Source organism: Pteronotus mesoamericanus, unplaced genomic scaffold, assembly GCF_021234165.1.
Source record: "Pteronotus mesoamericanus isolate MK-2021 breed Mesoamerican mustached bat unplaced genomic scaffold, CSHL_Meso_final scaffold_85, whole genome shotgun sequence".
Lineage (NCBI taxonomy): Eukaryota > Metazoa > Chordata > Mammalia > Chiroptera > Mormoopidae > Pteronotus > Pteronotus mesoamericanus.
In genome coordinates this window covers 9,994,330-10,011,728 of record NW_026555329.1, presented here as the reverse complement: position 1 = coordinate 10,011,728, position 17,399 = coordinate 9,994,330, and the positions used below count along the sequence as shown (strand labels likewise).

At 35.7% G+C, this 17,399-nt stretch overlaps 1 protein-coding gene across 1 annotated transcript in view; it reads left to right on the top strand.

Annotated features, from left to right (window-relative positions):
* The window catches only part of LRRC72 (leucine rich repeat containing 72), a 37,755-nt gene extending 20,767 nt beyond the window's left edge, over window positions 1-16,988 (top strand). Inside the window, exons 4-9 of the mRNA XM_054564073.1 lie at window positions 946-1,027; window positions 2,143-2,253; window positions 11,566-11,655; window positions 12,574-12,726; window positions 15,709-15,736; window positions 16,628-16,988. Of these exons, the coding sequence (XP_054420048.1) occupies window positions 946-1,027; window positions 2,143-2,253; window positions 11,566-11,655; window positions 12,574-12,726; window positions 15,709-15,736; window positions 16,628-16,793 (630 nt within the window). The 3' untranslated portion in view covers window positions 16,794-16,988. The remainder of the gene's footprint in view (window positions 1-945; window positions 1,028-2,142; window positions 2,254-11,565; window positions 11,656-12,573; window positions 12,727-15,708; window positions 15,737-16,627) is intronic.
* Window positions 16,989-17,399: the final 411 nt, after the last annotated feature.

Genomic DNA, 17,399 nt, shown 5'->3' with positions numbered 1-17,399 from the left:
TCTGCCATCTTGGGTCTCCAGATGCGGCTATATTTAGATTTGGGAATGGTGAGGAGGTTAGAAGGTAGTGCTGTCAGGAGGCTGGTAGAAAAAGTAGAAGGGATTAGGAAGTCAGCCATGAACCACTCTTCATTACTGTGAATGGTTTCTCCTAACGGGGGAAAACATGGTTCCTCTCATGACTTATCAAAGCTGTGGTGAAATTATTTGTCTTCCTTCTACATGAGTGCTGACATCATTTGATGCAGATGAATTTGAAATGATGAATTGAGCAGCACACATGCCTTTTATAGCTTCAAAATTTGTAAATGGTGCAAACATTAAAAAAAGTAAAGAAAATTCATTAAAAAAAGTTTTAAAACAGTAGCCTTTTTGAGATGTGAGAGGACATAGTAAAATACCAATAAATCCTCACTAAGTCAGATAGGTTGGCATCTTTCTGTCTGTATCAGTCCAACAAAGACCAAAATAATTCCATGTAACTGTTAATAATAGTTCCCATGACAAGCTTTAAAAAACATACAACACTAATTTACAATCTTGAGCATATATTTCTATGGAATACTAAGTGCTTGATTAATAATATGTGACGGTGAATGAGTTGATTTTGTGGAAGCCAGATCAAATGAGCCTATAAGGAGCAGAATTGTGTGGAATGTTGTTAGAGCAAAAGGTCTAGGCGCTTTTTCAGTGGCTCTGTAAACCATACAAGGGAGTTCGGTTACAATGTGGTAAGATGGGTTTATATTAAGTTAGCCGAAAACATCCTTTTTACCACACTGTCCTCAAAGATAATCCAGATGTAAATTCATAGCCCAGGCCAAAGATTACAAATAATTAAAAATAACAGCAAACATCAAACTTTAAAGATCTTACTATAGTTTTATATAGATATGTACATATAATTTTGTAGAAAGTGAATTGTTCTCCAACTCTTATTTTCAGCTACATGGAATAACATTTCTAACTAGAAACTATTGTCTGACAGAACTGTATCTAAACAACAATGCAATAATTGACATAGAAGGTATGTCTAAATTTTCTCTGTTGATTGAATGAATTTTCAATTAAATAATAACATTTAACTATGTGATTATTAATGGCATGCAAAAATCTGTTTTAACATTTATGTTGAAAATATGTGATGGAATCTATTATTTTCTAATGTTATTATGTACATTTCATTCTAAGAAATGTGCTTTTGATTACAGTTTTAATGCAATCTTGTCTTGTGTCATGATATTCAAAAAGTGAGTGAATCATTTTTTATTATAGAAATTTTCCCATTCTACTGCATAGTTGCACATAAACTAGATACTGCAGAAGCAAATTTAACAATATTTGGGAACATTCATAAACCTAACAACTTTGTAAATAGTCTTAATGTTTTTACTGGCTGTAATTTTTGCCAATCAAATTCTTTCACTCTGAATTAATTTTGTATGTGCAAAAATCTCTAAACTGACAATTTCAAACCATATATAAAAATACATGGTGTACTATGATCATGAAATATGAAGAGGTATAACACAAAACATTTTTCTTTATATTATATATCATAGAATCAAAGTGTTATAATTTTAAGATCTACCATAATTTCATGTACCATGAAGAAAGACATTTTTGCTGGTTAAACTATGATGTGGCTATTACAAAGATACAACCCACTTTCACTTATGTTAAAAATGTGGGAAAATTTTCAATTTAGAATCCATAAAAATGATATTAGTATTTGGCTTTGTGTGGTATAAAGAAAATGTTTAGTTGAGCAATTTGAGGGGAGGTATTGAACTGAATGAGTCATTATTCCCTTGATTGGCATTATAAATCTAAGTGACATTGGCAAAACAGAACAAAACAAAGAAAAAGAATGAATAAAATAACCCTTCTAAAATCAAACAAAAAGATCATTGCTATGGGGAAAAAACTGTAAAACAAAAACAGTGAAAAGAAATTGACTCTACATTCCCACACTATACTCAATTAATTGAATTCTTATGCTTTCCTCTATTCTTAATAATTGTCAATATTATTGATAATAATTCTTTCTTTCACTAGCTGTAATATATTCTGTACTTTTGTTTAGTTAGTGTGTTTAGTCAACATTAAAAAGTGTCTAAAATCTTGTAAAACTTTTTTTAGGCCTGCACTATTTGCCTTCGTTGCATATACTCCTACTGCACCACAATGAGTTAACAAACATTGACGCGACAGTGAAGGAGTTAAAGGGAATGTTAAATCTGAAGACCCTAAGTATTAATTTGCACTTTTGTATAGCCATAAGTCAAAATAGTAAAACACAGAACTTTTTTGTTTTTTAAATTGAAAGTAGATCAATAACTAAAATACTTAGATATTCCTGAGAAAAAGGCTAGATCTATTCCTTTTGAAAATGTTTCGAAAAGAACATGTAGGAAAAAAATGTTTGTGGAATGATATGACATGCTAATGAAAATGAAGGAAAATGACAAAAGTGACATAGATAATTTATTTACATGTTTAAATCGGGGGTTTTGGTTTAACCTTAGAAGTAAATTTTAGCACATATAATATGATTCCATTATATGACACATCCAGAATAGGTGCATCTATCATGGGAGCAACACTGAGAGATAGTAGCCACTTTTAAATATGTCAGTGCTACCCCAGGGCCAGGGGGATGAGGGGACTGGGGTGTACAGCCTGGGGGAAAGGGGTTTCTTTTGGGGGTGATGAAAATATAAAATTGACTGTGGTGTTGGTTGTCCAACTCTGTGACTGTACTAAAAACCACAGATTGTACACTTGAAATGGATGAGTTGTGTGGTATATGAGTTATATTAATAAAGCTGACATCAAAAAATAAATTTTTATTTAAGTTTTTATTGGATGAACTACAAACCTTTTTCATGAATACTGAACCGCACCCAACAAGGAACTGGCCTCAGTATTGGAAGGAAGTATGAGATAGATTGAAAAAATAAATAATACATGGTTCCTACTCAATAGGCTTGTAGTATTGAAGGGTGAATAAACCCACACACAGTCTCAATGCAGGACAAATGGTTCTAGGTGTACCAAGGAAAAAGATGCTTAGATCAATGAGTGGGTTATCAATAGAGTTTGGAAACTTCTTTGTATAATGTCATAAAGTGGATTTTTTTTCCTATTCATTTTTTAGCTAGATCCAGAACTCTCACTTATCTTCAATTTTCTATAAAATGGGTTAATAGCTGTCTCTCAGGATTGCTTCAGATATTAAGCTGTTTCTGCAAAAAAAAAAAAATTAAAGCAATTCTTGACACTAATGCTATTTTAAAGTAGCAACAAAAAAATTATTGTAGATTTGTAAATGAGATAATGATTTAAGATGCACAGTCTAGAAATTCTGCTAAGTAATAAAGAGATTTAAAAATATAACTGACATTTTAAATAATCATAATAGTACATTTGAATATTTTTCCTATTGAGAAAATGCTTTCTGATAATATTCTCATTCAAATCTTACAGCAATCCTTTGACAATTAAAATTATTTCCTCTTTATTGGTGGAAATACAAGGCTTAGAGCTTTAACCAAATTACTAAGAAATGTTGAAACTTGTAGTTATGCCTTGTTTCTTTTAGTTATCATTCATTCATTCATTCAATAAATATTTATCATTTACTCATTCAACAAAATTTCATCGTGTATTCACTATGTGACATTCTACTACATGGGGACAAAAAAGTGACCAGGAAAGACCCTCTCTGGACTTCTATGGTTTTATAACTCTCAGGCTAAATATTTCTTAGTGTTGAAGGGGCTTGATTCAAAACTAATTGGATAATTTGCTAATTGTAAGGACTCAATTTAAACAAATTTATTTTACAATACAAAATTTGGAGGCTTGCAATCAAGGTTTCCCCAATCATAGCCAACAGTATTCTGTGCCTGCCCCTGGAAAGAGGGGAGCGTCAAACCCACGCTGTGCCCCACTGCCCTGTCAAGTGTGTGTGTGAACACAGAATTGCATCATCCCTGAGTGTGGTGCAGGAGTGCCTTTTCTAGTTTTCTGAAAGCCAGTTAGGACAACTTAGTAATATAATGTCTATAGTATTACCTATCACAACGGTTTGAGTGACCTGTACTTAAAATCATAGTGATGTAACTCAAGTTATAGAACTATAATTGTTCCAACTGAAATCTTGCAGAGATATCATATTTTGAAATGGAGAAAATGCTGTATCCAATTACAAAAATAAGAGTTTTCTGAAAATTTTTGGTAGCAAATATGCACATTTTGACACTTGGCCCCATTTCATTAAAAAAATTATATGGAAGTGGTATCTCATTGTGGTTTTAATTTGCTTCTCTCTGGTGGCTAGTGATGTTGAGCATGCTTTCATATGTCTATGTGGCCTCTGCAGGTCCTCCTTGGAAAAGTGTCTGTTCAGGTTCTTTGCCCATTTTTTAATTGGATTCTTTTTCTTCTTGGTGTTGAGTCATATGAGATCAGACCGTTGTCTGAGGTATCATTAGCAAACATATTTTCCCATATAATTGGCTCCCCTTTCATTCTGCTACTGTTGTCTTTAGCCATGCTGAAGCTTTTTACTTTGATGTAGTCCCATTTGTTTATTCTTTCCTTTATATCCCTCACCCTAGGAGATATATCAGCGAAGATATTGCTGCATGAGATACCTGACATATGTTTCTGGTCTCTTTTGCTCATTCGTTTTTTTGTTGTTGTTGTTCAATAGATTCACTTATAGGTGAGATAATATGGTATTTGTCTTTTGCCACCTGGCTTATTTCACTTAGCATAATAGTCTTCAGTTCCATCCATGCTGTCACTAAGGGTAGGAGTTCTTTCTTTCTGCTGTGTAGTATTCTATTGTGTAAATGTACCACATCTTTTTGATTCATTCATTTACTGATGGGCACTTAGGCTGTTTTGGCCCTTGGCTATTGTAAATAGTGCTGCTATGAACATTGGGGTGCATAGGTTCTTTTGAATTGGTGTTTCAGGCTTCTTAGGGTATTGGTGTTTCAGCAACAGGATTGCTGGATCAAAAGGCAATTCCATCTTTAGTTTTTTGGGGAAATGCCATACTGTTTCCCACAGTGGCTGCACCAGTCTGCATTCCCACCAACAGTGTGCTAGGGTTCCCTTTTCCCCACAGCCATAACAGCACTTATTGTTTGTTGATTTGTTAATGAAGGCTATTCTGATCAGTGGGAAGGAACCATTTGACAGTGACCAGAGGGGAGGGGGAAGAGGAAAAATGGAGGAAAGAAGGAGAAGGGTCTGGTCAAGGAACATGTATAAAGGACCCCTGGACATGGACAACAGAGTGGGGACTGCCCGAGGGAGTGGGGGAGGGTGGGCGGGCCAGGGGAGGGCAACAGCAGCACGGGGGGGGGGGCGGGAATTGGGACAACTGTAATTGGGCAACAATAAAAATAAATAAATAAATACATACATAATTATATAGAAAAATATTTGCATTTACTAAACTACTGATTGTATTTGGGCAGTGAGGCAAAAGCCATGGCAAACACGATGAGTTTCTATGAGCCTCATTTGCAATCACAGATTAGATTCTGCTCATTCAAATGAGAAATTCATATATTTTAAAATGTTAAAAATTGTTGTGTGTTCACGTTGTCCAATCATATAAAATGCTGAAGTGTTATTATTCCACTTCGGTGGCAAGTCCTTCAGAGGGTGAGAGAATTTCCTGGAGGCGAACCCCTAACCCATTTCAGCACACACCCTCCACTGGCATCTATGAGAGTTGCCAAGAGGTTGCCCAGGAGACACATGCCTGGGAGCTTCAGGGAGATATCAAACCAGCTGCAGAGTGTGGGGTACTGGACACTGGACGTCCTGACTTCCAGGCTGAGTCAGGATGGTGGCCTACCTTTCCACACCTCTCCGGGTGGCCTACCTTTCCACACCTTCCTTCTCCAACTCCATTTTCTTCTTCCCTTCACACCTCCAAACTCTTTCTATATCGGGATCTCCATGTGTCAAAGACGTACTTCCTGGCTGATGACATCCACGAACCTTTGGCCCCTTGCCTTTTTTCCCAGCACAGAGGAGGTAAAACACCACCAACAGCAACAAAATACTTAACACTTTCCTGCTTCTAAACTTTTAGTCTCCACATGTCAAATTTTCTTTCATTAGCTTCACTATTGGAAAGTGTACTTAGACTCCTACATTCCATATTTTTTAAGACTCGCTTCTTAGAAGAGCTATAAGGATAACCATTGGAGATGGTGAGTCCTTTACAACAGGGGGCCTTCACTTTCTGCAGGTTCTACTCCTAAACGTTTCCTATCCGTCCTCATTGGGCCTTAGGCCCCTGCTGAAGACAAACAGCCATGGAGTGCAGAGGGTTGCTGAGAGATCAGGGTGGGGCCATGATCTGGGTGGTCTCTTCATTTGCAACTCTTCACCTGGAAAGTCCCTCAAGGTGGGACCACAGAACAGAACAATCCCCCAGTCAGAAGAGTCAGCTAGGTCTTTTTCACTGCTGTTTGTCCTGGAGAAGAGAATATTCTGACCCCTCTACTCTGTTCATCCCCTATTTTAGAGGTGTGCAGTGGCCCACAGATTTCAGTTAAAATAAGATGGTAATATTTCTGGAGGTGCTGACCTTACCAAGTAACCTTGAGCCAGAACCTTAAAATCTTGATGCCTGATCATTGGGATCTACACTTCCTCTCACAGGCTGTCCTGTGTAGATAGGCACAGGATATAACTGCTTCTAGCTTCTCTGCATCATTTTCCCCATGTATCAAAATGGATATATTGGTACGTTATTAATTACATCAAGTCTCTTCTGTGGTGGCCTTGAAAACATTTAGGTTCATGTACATTATGATTTTATTTATTGCTTTAAAAGTTCAAACGAAATTAACCGAAGCCAATTATTTAGATGACTAATTTTTTCTCTTCTGTTTCAATAATAAGTAGATTCACACATGTGACTCATATAACTCAAGCATGTGCAGTAAGGTAGTAGAGACATTCTGATATATTATTGGGTGAATGTAAATTGCTTAGACTCAGAATCCCAAATTAAGATAAGCAAGACAGTGCTGGCGCCACTGAGGTGTTCTCTATAAGTAGCCCAGAGGGAAGGTGGATTAAACAGTATTAACCTATTAAAAGTGAAAGTGTAAGCAGTTGTGCTTCATAGTTTCTAAAGGAATGTACCCCATACATCATGGAAGGCTTTCAGAACTTTCAGACACAGGAAACCGGTTTCATATCTTAAAAACTTAATTTATGGTAATTTTTTTAGCATCAATCCAAAACTCATAAATCCAAAATGTAAAATGCTTAATAGTATAGAAGGAGAAAAAAAGACAGTTAAAAATAAGATTGCTTCCTTCTAAATTTTTTTCTTTTTCTAAAATATATTTCATTGATTACGCTACTACAATTGTCCCATTTTTTCTCCCCTTTATCCTTCTCTGCCCTACACCCCCTTAGTTCATGTCCATGGGTCCAAATATAAGTTCTTTGGCTTCTCCATCTCCTGTACTACTCGTGTCTTCCCCCTGTCTATTTTGTACCTACCAATTATGCTGCTTATTCCCTGCAGCTTTTCCCCCATTCTCCTCCTTCCCCCTCCCTGCTGATAACCCTCCATGTGATCTCCATTTCTGCGATTCTGTTCCTGTTCTAGTTGTTTGCTGAGTTTGTTTTTGTTTTTGTTTTTTAGGTTTAGCTGTTGATAGTTGTAAGTTTGTTGTCATTTTACTGTTCATGATTTTGATCTTTTTCTTAGGTAAGTCCCTTTAACATTTATCATAAGGGCTTGGTGACAGTGAACTCCTTCAATGTCACCTTATCTGGGAAGCGCTTTATCTGCCCTTCCATTCTAAATGACAGCTTTGCTGGATAGAGCAATCTTGGATGTAGGTCCTTGCCTTTGATGACTTTGAATATTTCTTTCCAGCCCTTTCTTTCCAGTAAGGTTTCTTTTGAGAACTCAGCTTATAGTCCTATGGGAACTCCTTTGTAGGTTACTCTCTCCTATTCTCTTGGTGCTTTTAAGATTCTCTCCTTATATTTAATCTTGGGTAATTTAATTATGATATGTCTCGGTGTGTTCCTCCTTGGGTCCAATGAGCTTCTGGGACTCCCTGGAAGTCTATTTCCTTCGCCAGATTGGGGAACTTTTCCTTCATTATTTTCTCCAATAAGTTTTCAATTTCTTGCTCTTCCTCTTCTCTTTATGACACCCCTATGGTTCAGATGTTGGAACATTTAAAGTTGTCCTGGAGGTTCCTAAGCCTCTCCTCATTTTTCTGAATTCTTGTTTCTTCTTTCTGTTCCAGGTGAATGTTTGTTTCTTCCTTCTGTTCCCAGTCATTGATTTGAGTCCCAGTTTCCTTCCCTTCACTGTCGATTCCCTGTATATTTTTCTTTATTTCATTTTACGTAGCCTTCATTTTTCCCTCCATTTTGTGTCCGAACTCAATCATTTCTGTGAGCGTCCTGATTACCAGTGTTTTGAATTGTGCATCAGATAGGTTGGCTATCTCTTCATCACTTAGTTCTTTTTCTGGAGTTTTGATCTGTTCTCTCATTTGGGCCATATTTCTTTATCTTGGTGTTCCTGTTATGTTGCAAGGGGCAGAGCCTTAGGTATGGGGAGGTGACCCATGTCACTGCATTGTGGCACTGTGTGTGGGCAGGAGGGGGTGGTCAGAGAGGGAACAATGTCGCTTGCTTGGCTCTCGGCTGCCTTTCAGTCACTTCGTCCGCTACCCACGAGCTAATTGGGCCCTTCTGATGCTGATTCCTGGGTGCGTGGGTTTGTGTACATTCTAGGACCCTGTTGGTTCCTCCAATAGACTCTCCTGTGAGGCTGGGGTCTCTCCCACTGCCACAACACCCCCAGGTTTTTTCCGCCAGAGGTTTTGAGTCTTTAGTTTCCTGTGCTGGAACCCTGGGTTGCACAGCCTGTCTCGCTCCCCAGTTGTTCCTCCCGGCTTATCCACAAGTGAATGTGGGACCATCAGGTCTGCCAGCCGGACACCCGGCCTGCCAGACGCCACCTATCCCACGTGGCCCACTGACTTGCTGCATCCTTTCTGCCCTGGCTGCCCACCTGCACCCGTCCTACTGGTCTAGATGAATGTTTCTTCTTTAAGTACTTGGTTGTTGGACTTCCATACAGTTTGATTTTTCTGGCAGTTCTGGTTGATTTTTGTTTTTAAATGTGTTGTTGTCCTTTTGGATGTGAGAGGAGGCAAAGCGTATCTACCTACACCTCTATCATGGCCAGACTGCTTCCTTCTAAAATTTAAGAGCTAAGGAAAAAGTGAAGAATAATAAAAATTAAATGCCTTTCAAATTATTTAATTCTGTTTATTTATTTAAGTTAATTCAGGCATAGGCTGGGCACAGTCTTCAGATTTGCTGTCACTTAGATTTTACTTTATGATGAAATGAATGTTGAACCATAATAAGCACGTTGGGTTTTTAGTATTGAGACATTTTAATAACTAATATAATAGCAGTAAATCCAAATCTGAAGCTAGACTTTTTTATTTATGTAAAGATATTACTTAACTAAACACTAGGAGAAAAGGTCAAGAAAAAAATGAAATAGTGATGTTCTCAGAGGGAAAAGAGACTATGAAGGGTGTGCAGAGAAGTAAATGTCACTGAAAGGTGTTGGTGTATTTTCCATTAACATCATGTGCAAAGGCAGGCCCAGGTCTCACCTGCTGTAGTGAATGATAGGGTTATGAGGCTTCAGATGTGATTCTCCAAGATAGTAACCAGGGCAGACTGTGGCACTAAAGAATATGTGACTTCTTTCTCCCCCATAAACTCTTGTTAAAACAATTGTGTTTTGCTTTTATATCCTTGAAGGTTGTCCGTTTCTCTTCTCTCTCTGGCTCAGACTACAATGCATGATCCCTGTGGATCTTTTTAAATCTGTCCTTATTACTGGTTTAATATACATCTGTCCTATTCCCTGTCCTGTAGTTACAATTATTTGTTACCATTTTAAATGCCTCTTTTTTTAAGATTAAAATTCAAACCAGTTTTGCCCTTACTTAAGAAATCTTGAAAACTATCCATTTCATTTTTCCCCTCATTAACCCCCAATACATACATATTTTCTTTCTTTTATCTTTTTTTTTTTTTGGGTTGCTCCTGGCTCTACATTTCCTTTTATGCCTTTCTTCAGTCAAAACTTTTGTTTATGATGCACCAGGCGTCTCCCATTGCCTCCCTTAAATCCCCCTAAAACTCATGTTTTCCACAGGGAACAGCTATATATAACAATTTTATTAGCCAGGAAAGCTTGTGTTTATACAAGAAATATTAGAACATTTTATTAACTACAGAGAAAACAACCAGATGATTAACTTTTTCAGTTTTTATCTAAATAGTTTGTTGTTGTTTAAGCATGTTCTCCATGTTCAGGTTTTTTATAAATGTTAATCAGCTTTTTCTGGGCTTTTAATGCTTAATATTTTCATGATTTTATCAAGTCTGTTTGTATTTTATAAACAGTCAAATACTACAGCAGTACTGCTAAATTTAACATGTACATTGAAAGAGCCTCATTGTTGCAAGAGTAATGGAGCTGTACAATAGCTGGAGCTCTTTCTGCTACTGCCATCTAGTGGTCCTCACTAGATGTATTTCTTCAGAAATCGCATGTAGGATGAATCCAATAGCTGAAGATATCCAACTGGAAATCGTAAAGGTTTTATTTCACATTGTATTGAAAAAAAAAAAAGAACACCTGTTTAACATTACCTAAAGAAGACTAGAGAAAATACTTTACCTTTTTCGTGAAAATAAAAACCTCACAATTTCTTGTTGAAGACTAAAAAATGTTTCACATGCTGGTGCATAAGGGATGTCCATCAGAAGCATCAGGAGCTCTTCTACACCCACACGCCTCTCACCTCCAGCCACGGTATTAGCCAGCATGGTTCCTTAGGTATCCCGGCACCTGTGCACCTGACCAGAGGTAGGCAAGATGCAACATCATTCCTGCTCAAGCTCTGTTCCTGCTGAGTTCTGAAGCTGCTCCTGCCATTTACCTCTTCTGAACTATGTGCAGTGGTATGAAGTGGAGAAAGAAAATGGTACTAGGACAGTGCACTGCATCTTTGCCCATCTCTACACAAATATCCTGTGACCTCTGAGATGGGGAGAAGAGAACCAAGTGATTAAAACTTTGATAAAGAGCTGCATCAAGAGCCCCCTAGAGATCATATCTAGTTTGTCCTTACTCATTAATTTATGGACATATTAAAATTTTTCTCATTTGTGGCAAATTTCAGTCAAAGATATATCCCTAGCATGTAGCACAGTTCCAAGTAGACAGTAAGCCCTTAAAATATTTGTTGAATGAATGAATTTAACAGACAGGAAGAGTAAGTGCTGCTCTGAATAAATAAGCGTTTACTGAGGCTGTTGGTTTGACCTGTGAAGCAGCACTTTGCCTGTCCTTATATTTCATATTAATCCTGCAATTGTACATATTTTATCAAGTGATAAATGAAACTATTTTTGAAATATGACATCTTAGTTTGGATTCTTTCTTTGCAGGTCTATACCAAAACCCTTTTTGCCAATATAATCTGTATCGTTTGTATATAATCTACCATCTTCCAGGAGTGGAGTTGCTTGACCGAAACCGTAAGGACACTTTTTCTTGCAGAGAAATATTTGAGAGGAATTCTTATAATTCAGTGGTTTATAAAGGTTGACTATCTTTGAAAATAATTTTTGTATAAATGAAAGTTTTTTAATTATTATTGAAATGTTTGCTCTATGAAAATTGCCCTGCTTTAGGAATTTATGCTTCTTGACCACTCTCTTGTAAGGGTCACCTCATGTGAGTGTGAGGATAGGTCTCCAGATTCTGATTTAGACACTAATGTGTTGAATGCCAAAGTCATTTACCCCTGGTACCTTAGTTTCTTATTTCAAAAATGTAAGAATTGGACTAAATCTCTTAAGGTCTATTTAAGTTCTAAAAAGCACCTTCTTTGATATTATGTAAATATATATTAAAATGTGTATAATCAATACCTTCTTTATAAACATATATCTTTAGACATTGTAGATAAACTAGTATGTCTGATTCATATAAGTTACAAAAACAGTGCATTATATTTTACACTTTCTGAGGTCTGCTTTATTACCCATCTATCTACTTACCTTTATATGTCTAGGTTTGAACATTCTTGATAATTATTAAGTACCTTCTTAATAAGGATACATCAAAACCTTATGTTTATGCCACCTCTTCCTTACAGCCTTGAGGAAATGAGGGCTGTATCATAGTTGTGATGTCAGTCACCCGCGGTGATGTTAAAAGGGCCTGGGAGACCTTAGGATCGATCCGTGCCTGTGCCGTGAGGGGCATATACTGGGCACTTGTAAGATTATGGGAATAACTGTGATAGCCCCTCACAAGTTAGTTTTGACAGGATGTTTATATATACCATAATTCAGATAAGTATATTTTTGAAGATGTTCAGTTCTCTTTTGAATTACTCTGCATATCTATTTATAATGCTATGCAACAACATTACTTTTTGCATTTATCAGAAGTTACAGAAAAAGAAAGAAGATCAATGATTACAATTTTTAACCACAAAAAGGCTCATGTTGTTCAATCAATAGCATTCAGAGGAAAAGTAGATGCCTCATGGAATCCTAGATCACCATTTAAGCAAAAACCAGCCCAGAGAGTACCTTCAGGTATTTTGAAAAAAGAAAAAAATAAAATTACAATCTCTCAAACTTTTGGGTAATTTGATAACAATAACTGCAATGTATAATAAGCTAAGTACCTACATAGTGAAATAAATATCCTTTAATTTTACTAGTCAAATTACAATGATATGCAGTTCTCATCTTTATTTACATATATTAAATTAAATGAGGTAATGTGATGATAATGCGATGTTACACTGAAGTCCTTACCCCAGTAACTAGCACAATATAAAGGGATTAGTAAGGAAACTACAGTTGTTATTATACCATATCACTGGACAATTTCACCCATGAAGGCTATAAGTTTTTGAATAATATAGAAAACATATTCAGAAGAAACAAAGATCGTCTACAATTTCTCCACCCAGAAATAAGCACTGTTAATATTTTGGTCATTATATGCAAATGTAAGTTGAATATATTCAGATGTTTCATTAATTGGGATTAATTTCTTTCATGTCACTGAAATCCAACTGCAGTGACTTACATTAATATAGGTTTATGTTTGTCACATAATAAAGAAGTACAGAGGTAGGGTTCCAGGGTTAGTGTGAAGGTCATTGATGTCATTACTATTACACATATCTTTTTTTCTGCTACTCTTAATGTGTTTTATGGTTATAAGTTGGCTGCTGCATTGCACCATCAAGATCACAAAGAGGGATTTAAAGATACAAAAACAAAAACTTTTTCCTTGTGACACTTTTGCAAACATACGTTTGAAAATGAAAATACATCCAAGGACAGATTTCCTGGAAATGAAGGGAAAAATATTAAAATGGAAAATGCTTTTGAAAAAATTGCCCAGAATACAACATAGAGAAAGCAGGATACAGAAAATTTTATTAGCTGTTGCGGTAAGGAGATATTAGAAAGATACGGTTGAGTGTAAGTTTAGTAATCCTGAAGGGAAAAAATAGAGAAATTAGGCAGCAGATGATGTTTGAAGTAAAAATGTCTGGAAATTTTCCAAATTTGGTAAATGATATAAATCCTTAGATTCACCAGACAAAATTAACCCAAAGACATAAAAGACTGGTAACAACAAAGATCCACACCAAAGGCAAAATTATCTTAAAATAGACAGAAAATATGAATTTACCTACAAAAGAATAGTGTATAGATTCACAACAAACTTTCCAACTGCAATTATGGAAGTCAGAAAACAGTGATCTAATGTCTTTAAGATACTAAGGAAAAGTAATAGTCAACCAAGAATTTTACAACCAGCTAAACTATTATTCGAGACAGAGCAAGAGAAAAAAGAGGGCAAAATCAGGACTTTTCCCTTAACTTTTTATTGTGAAATTTTTCTAACATAGAAAAAGTTGAAAGAATATTAAATACCTGTATATGCCCATGTATATTTAATAATAATATTCTGCCATATTCACCACACTTCACTGAGATGTTGCCTTATGTAAACTGGAAAACCTGATGGCATTGCTGAACCATTTAAATACTTCAGTAGCAGTCATCATGACACTTTGCTCCTAAGTAATTTGCCCTGTAAATTTAAAAATGACATTCTCCTGTGGAGCCACAGTGCCATTATCACACCTAAGAAAAATAACATTTATATTATTGAATATGTAGTTCATATTCAAAGTTTCTCTGCTATTCCAAGATGGCTTCCATAGCTACTTTTTCAAACCAGAATCCAGTCAAGTTCCTAATTACATTTTGCTGTTATGGCTCTTAAATTTCTTTTAATTTAGAATAGATCTTCAAATTGTTCCCATGACTTTTTGAAGAGACCAAGCCAGTTATAATAATGTAGAATTTGTATGATTGTTTCCACAAAGTGTCATATAATTTGTTCTTTTACTTCTGTATGTCCCATAGAATAGAAGTAATGTCTGGAGGGCATGTTCTGGGTGCAGAAAAGTATAGTATAGAGAAAGGATTCTCAGAGTGTGGTCTCCAAACCAGCAGCTGCAGCACTGAGTAATTTGTTACAAATACAAGTTCTTGCCCCAAAGGAGATCTACTAAATTAGAAACTCAAGGGTCAGACCCAGGAAGCTGTGTCTTAACAAGGCTTTCAAGTGATCTGTGCATATTTCAATTAGAGAACAACCAGTGTAGAGGCAAGAGCACAAGCTTTGAGATCAGATTCCCCTGGGTTTGAAAACCATCTCGACTAGTAAGGAAAAGTTTTACTGTGGACATTAATGTACTTCAACTTTGTGGTTTGTGGGAGACTTGAGTCGGCCACTTGTGAAGAGAAGGATGCCATCAACTCCTCTCTTAAGGCAGAGGCTGTGTGCTCCCTGCTGCTTATGGATTAGCAAGAGCTCACACTGCGGGCTTTGGTGGCCCAACAGGTGCTTTTGCATTCCTTCTGTAGCCTGGCGCTGGGCCCTCTGAAGAGGAATAAACAAAGCAATGACGGTCTCTGCAAGATACCATAAGAAATCCAAGCTTTGAGGACTAGCCTTTGAGCTCCAAAGCTAGGGAAGATGTAGATTCTTGTGATCTAGGATTTGTTTATTCCATTTCTTTGAAGTTAATGCCAAGAATCCAAATGGTTTAAACTACTTTATATATTTCTCCTCATTTGGCCTATTATTCCATTTATAGATACATGTGCCAATCTTTAAAAAAAAAAAAAGGATCAGATTCTGCACATGAGACTCAGTATCTCAACTATAAAATAAAAATTCCCACTTGAATTTCATTGGTAACTAAGTTGATTAAGCATTCAATTCTGAGAGGTTTGAAATGTGTATTGTATTTAAAGATTTGCCTCAAAACATAAGACAAACCTAAAACACTATATGTTAGAGAAAATTTCAATTTGGGGTTTGGAATCAAAGCTTTTTTGATGGATTAAATTATTCATCTAAATGCATGCTCAAAAACCAGATAGCTATGCTCTAGACATTTCCTTTACAACATTGTTCCATTGTTTTAAAATGCTAAATAAACATTTGAAAGATACTAATTTAGCAATGTATTTTTTTAGATTTTGCATTTGCGAATAATGTAGACAAGTAAGTGATTTTAACTTTACTTATTATCAAATTATTTAATAATTGCGCTGACCCCTAAATTATTCCCATTTCCCAAAGTAGATTTTAATGAGTTTAAACAAATGGCTAACTCTTCAATAGAAAAAATTGCTATGTCTTTCTTTGATTAATGAATTCAAGGTATTTATTCATTTTTGACATATTTAAATTTTTAATGTTATTATTATAACCTAAAATAAATAAAAGCGTGATTTAATGCATAAAAAATTAAGAATTATTAGCTATTACAAATGAGGGTCTTTATCTTTCTTGTTTACTGTTCCCCTAAATATGCCCAGTGAGAGCAATTATTAACATTTTATATTCACTGGAATTTACATTTTCAAAAGCAAATACTTCATTAAACTATGAAATACATTTCAGGTTCATGAATATTAATGAATTTAAAAGCCATTACTCTTTTTTAATTTTGAACTTAGGAATTCTTTTTGTATTCAGTGTTGAAAAATATTATCCCCAAGCACATTTAGAAAAAATATGAGCATGAGTTTTAGGATCAAGGCATCATGTAGAAAATAATTTCCCAATGAAGTGTATGTAGGATAATAATATGACTGAGGTCTAGAAATATTTTAATCATTTCATTTAACTCTGGTTTAAAACATGAATGTATAAATATGTGAGACCTAAACTGTAACAGCTGATCCAAAATTTTGTCAAAACTCTATTATTAAAATAAACAATATATAGAATAAAAATAGCATTACTTCTCCTGAGAGTCATTTGTCAATAGAGCCCAAAATTAGTGGTACTGTACTACCAATACCATAGAAAAACATGGCATTGATACATCAAAATTAAAATTTCATTTTGGTCTACTTTTTTTTTCTGACATAATTGCCCTTTTTGCAGAACTGTGTTTGATGACCCAGAAGATGCTGTATTTGTAAGGTCCATGAAGAGATCAGTGATGGCTCTTACCTCTCTGAACTGGGACACAGTTCCGACACGAGAGGAAAGATACCTTGAAGAGAAAGGCACAGAACCTGCTCAAATGCTCACAGTTACACTGAGATAACCCCTGGTATTTCTAGGAATCCTAGTGGTTTTCAGTTGTATATTAAACTTTTCTGTGGTTTAGCATATTGTATATTTATTATTATATTATTTGAAATATTTAAATATTAAAAAAACACCAATAATGAAAAATAACTCCTACATTTTTTTAATCCTCACCCAAGGACATTTTTTTAATTGATTTTAGAGAGGAAGAGGGAGAGAGAAAAACATCGATGTGAGAAACATTGATCCGTTACCTCCTATATGCGCACTGACCAAGGATTGAACCCCCAGTCCCTCAGCACACGGGATGACACTCCAACCAAGCCACCCAGCCAGGGCAATAATTCCCACATTTTATGTTATATTTTTGTTGAAATAAAACATACATGGAAATAGACACAAATTTTAAGTGCTCAGCTCAACAAATTTTCAAACAATGAACATTCATGTAACTGGCATTCTCAAGAAATAGGACGTGTCACCAGCACTCTAAAAGTCTCTTCATTCTTGTCACTAATCCTATTACTTGTTACTACCCACACTGCAGCAGTAATCACAGTCCTGATTTCCAAACCATACATTAATTATGTCTGTTTTGAGAGGCATATAAATAGAATCATAG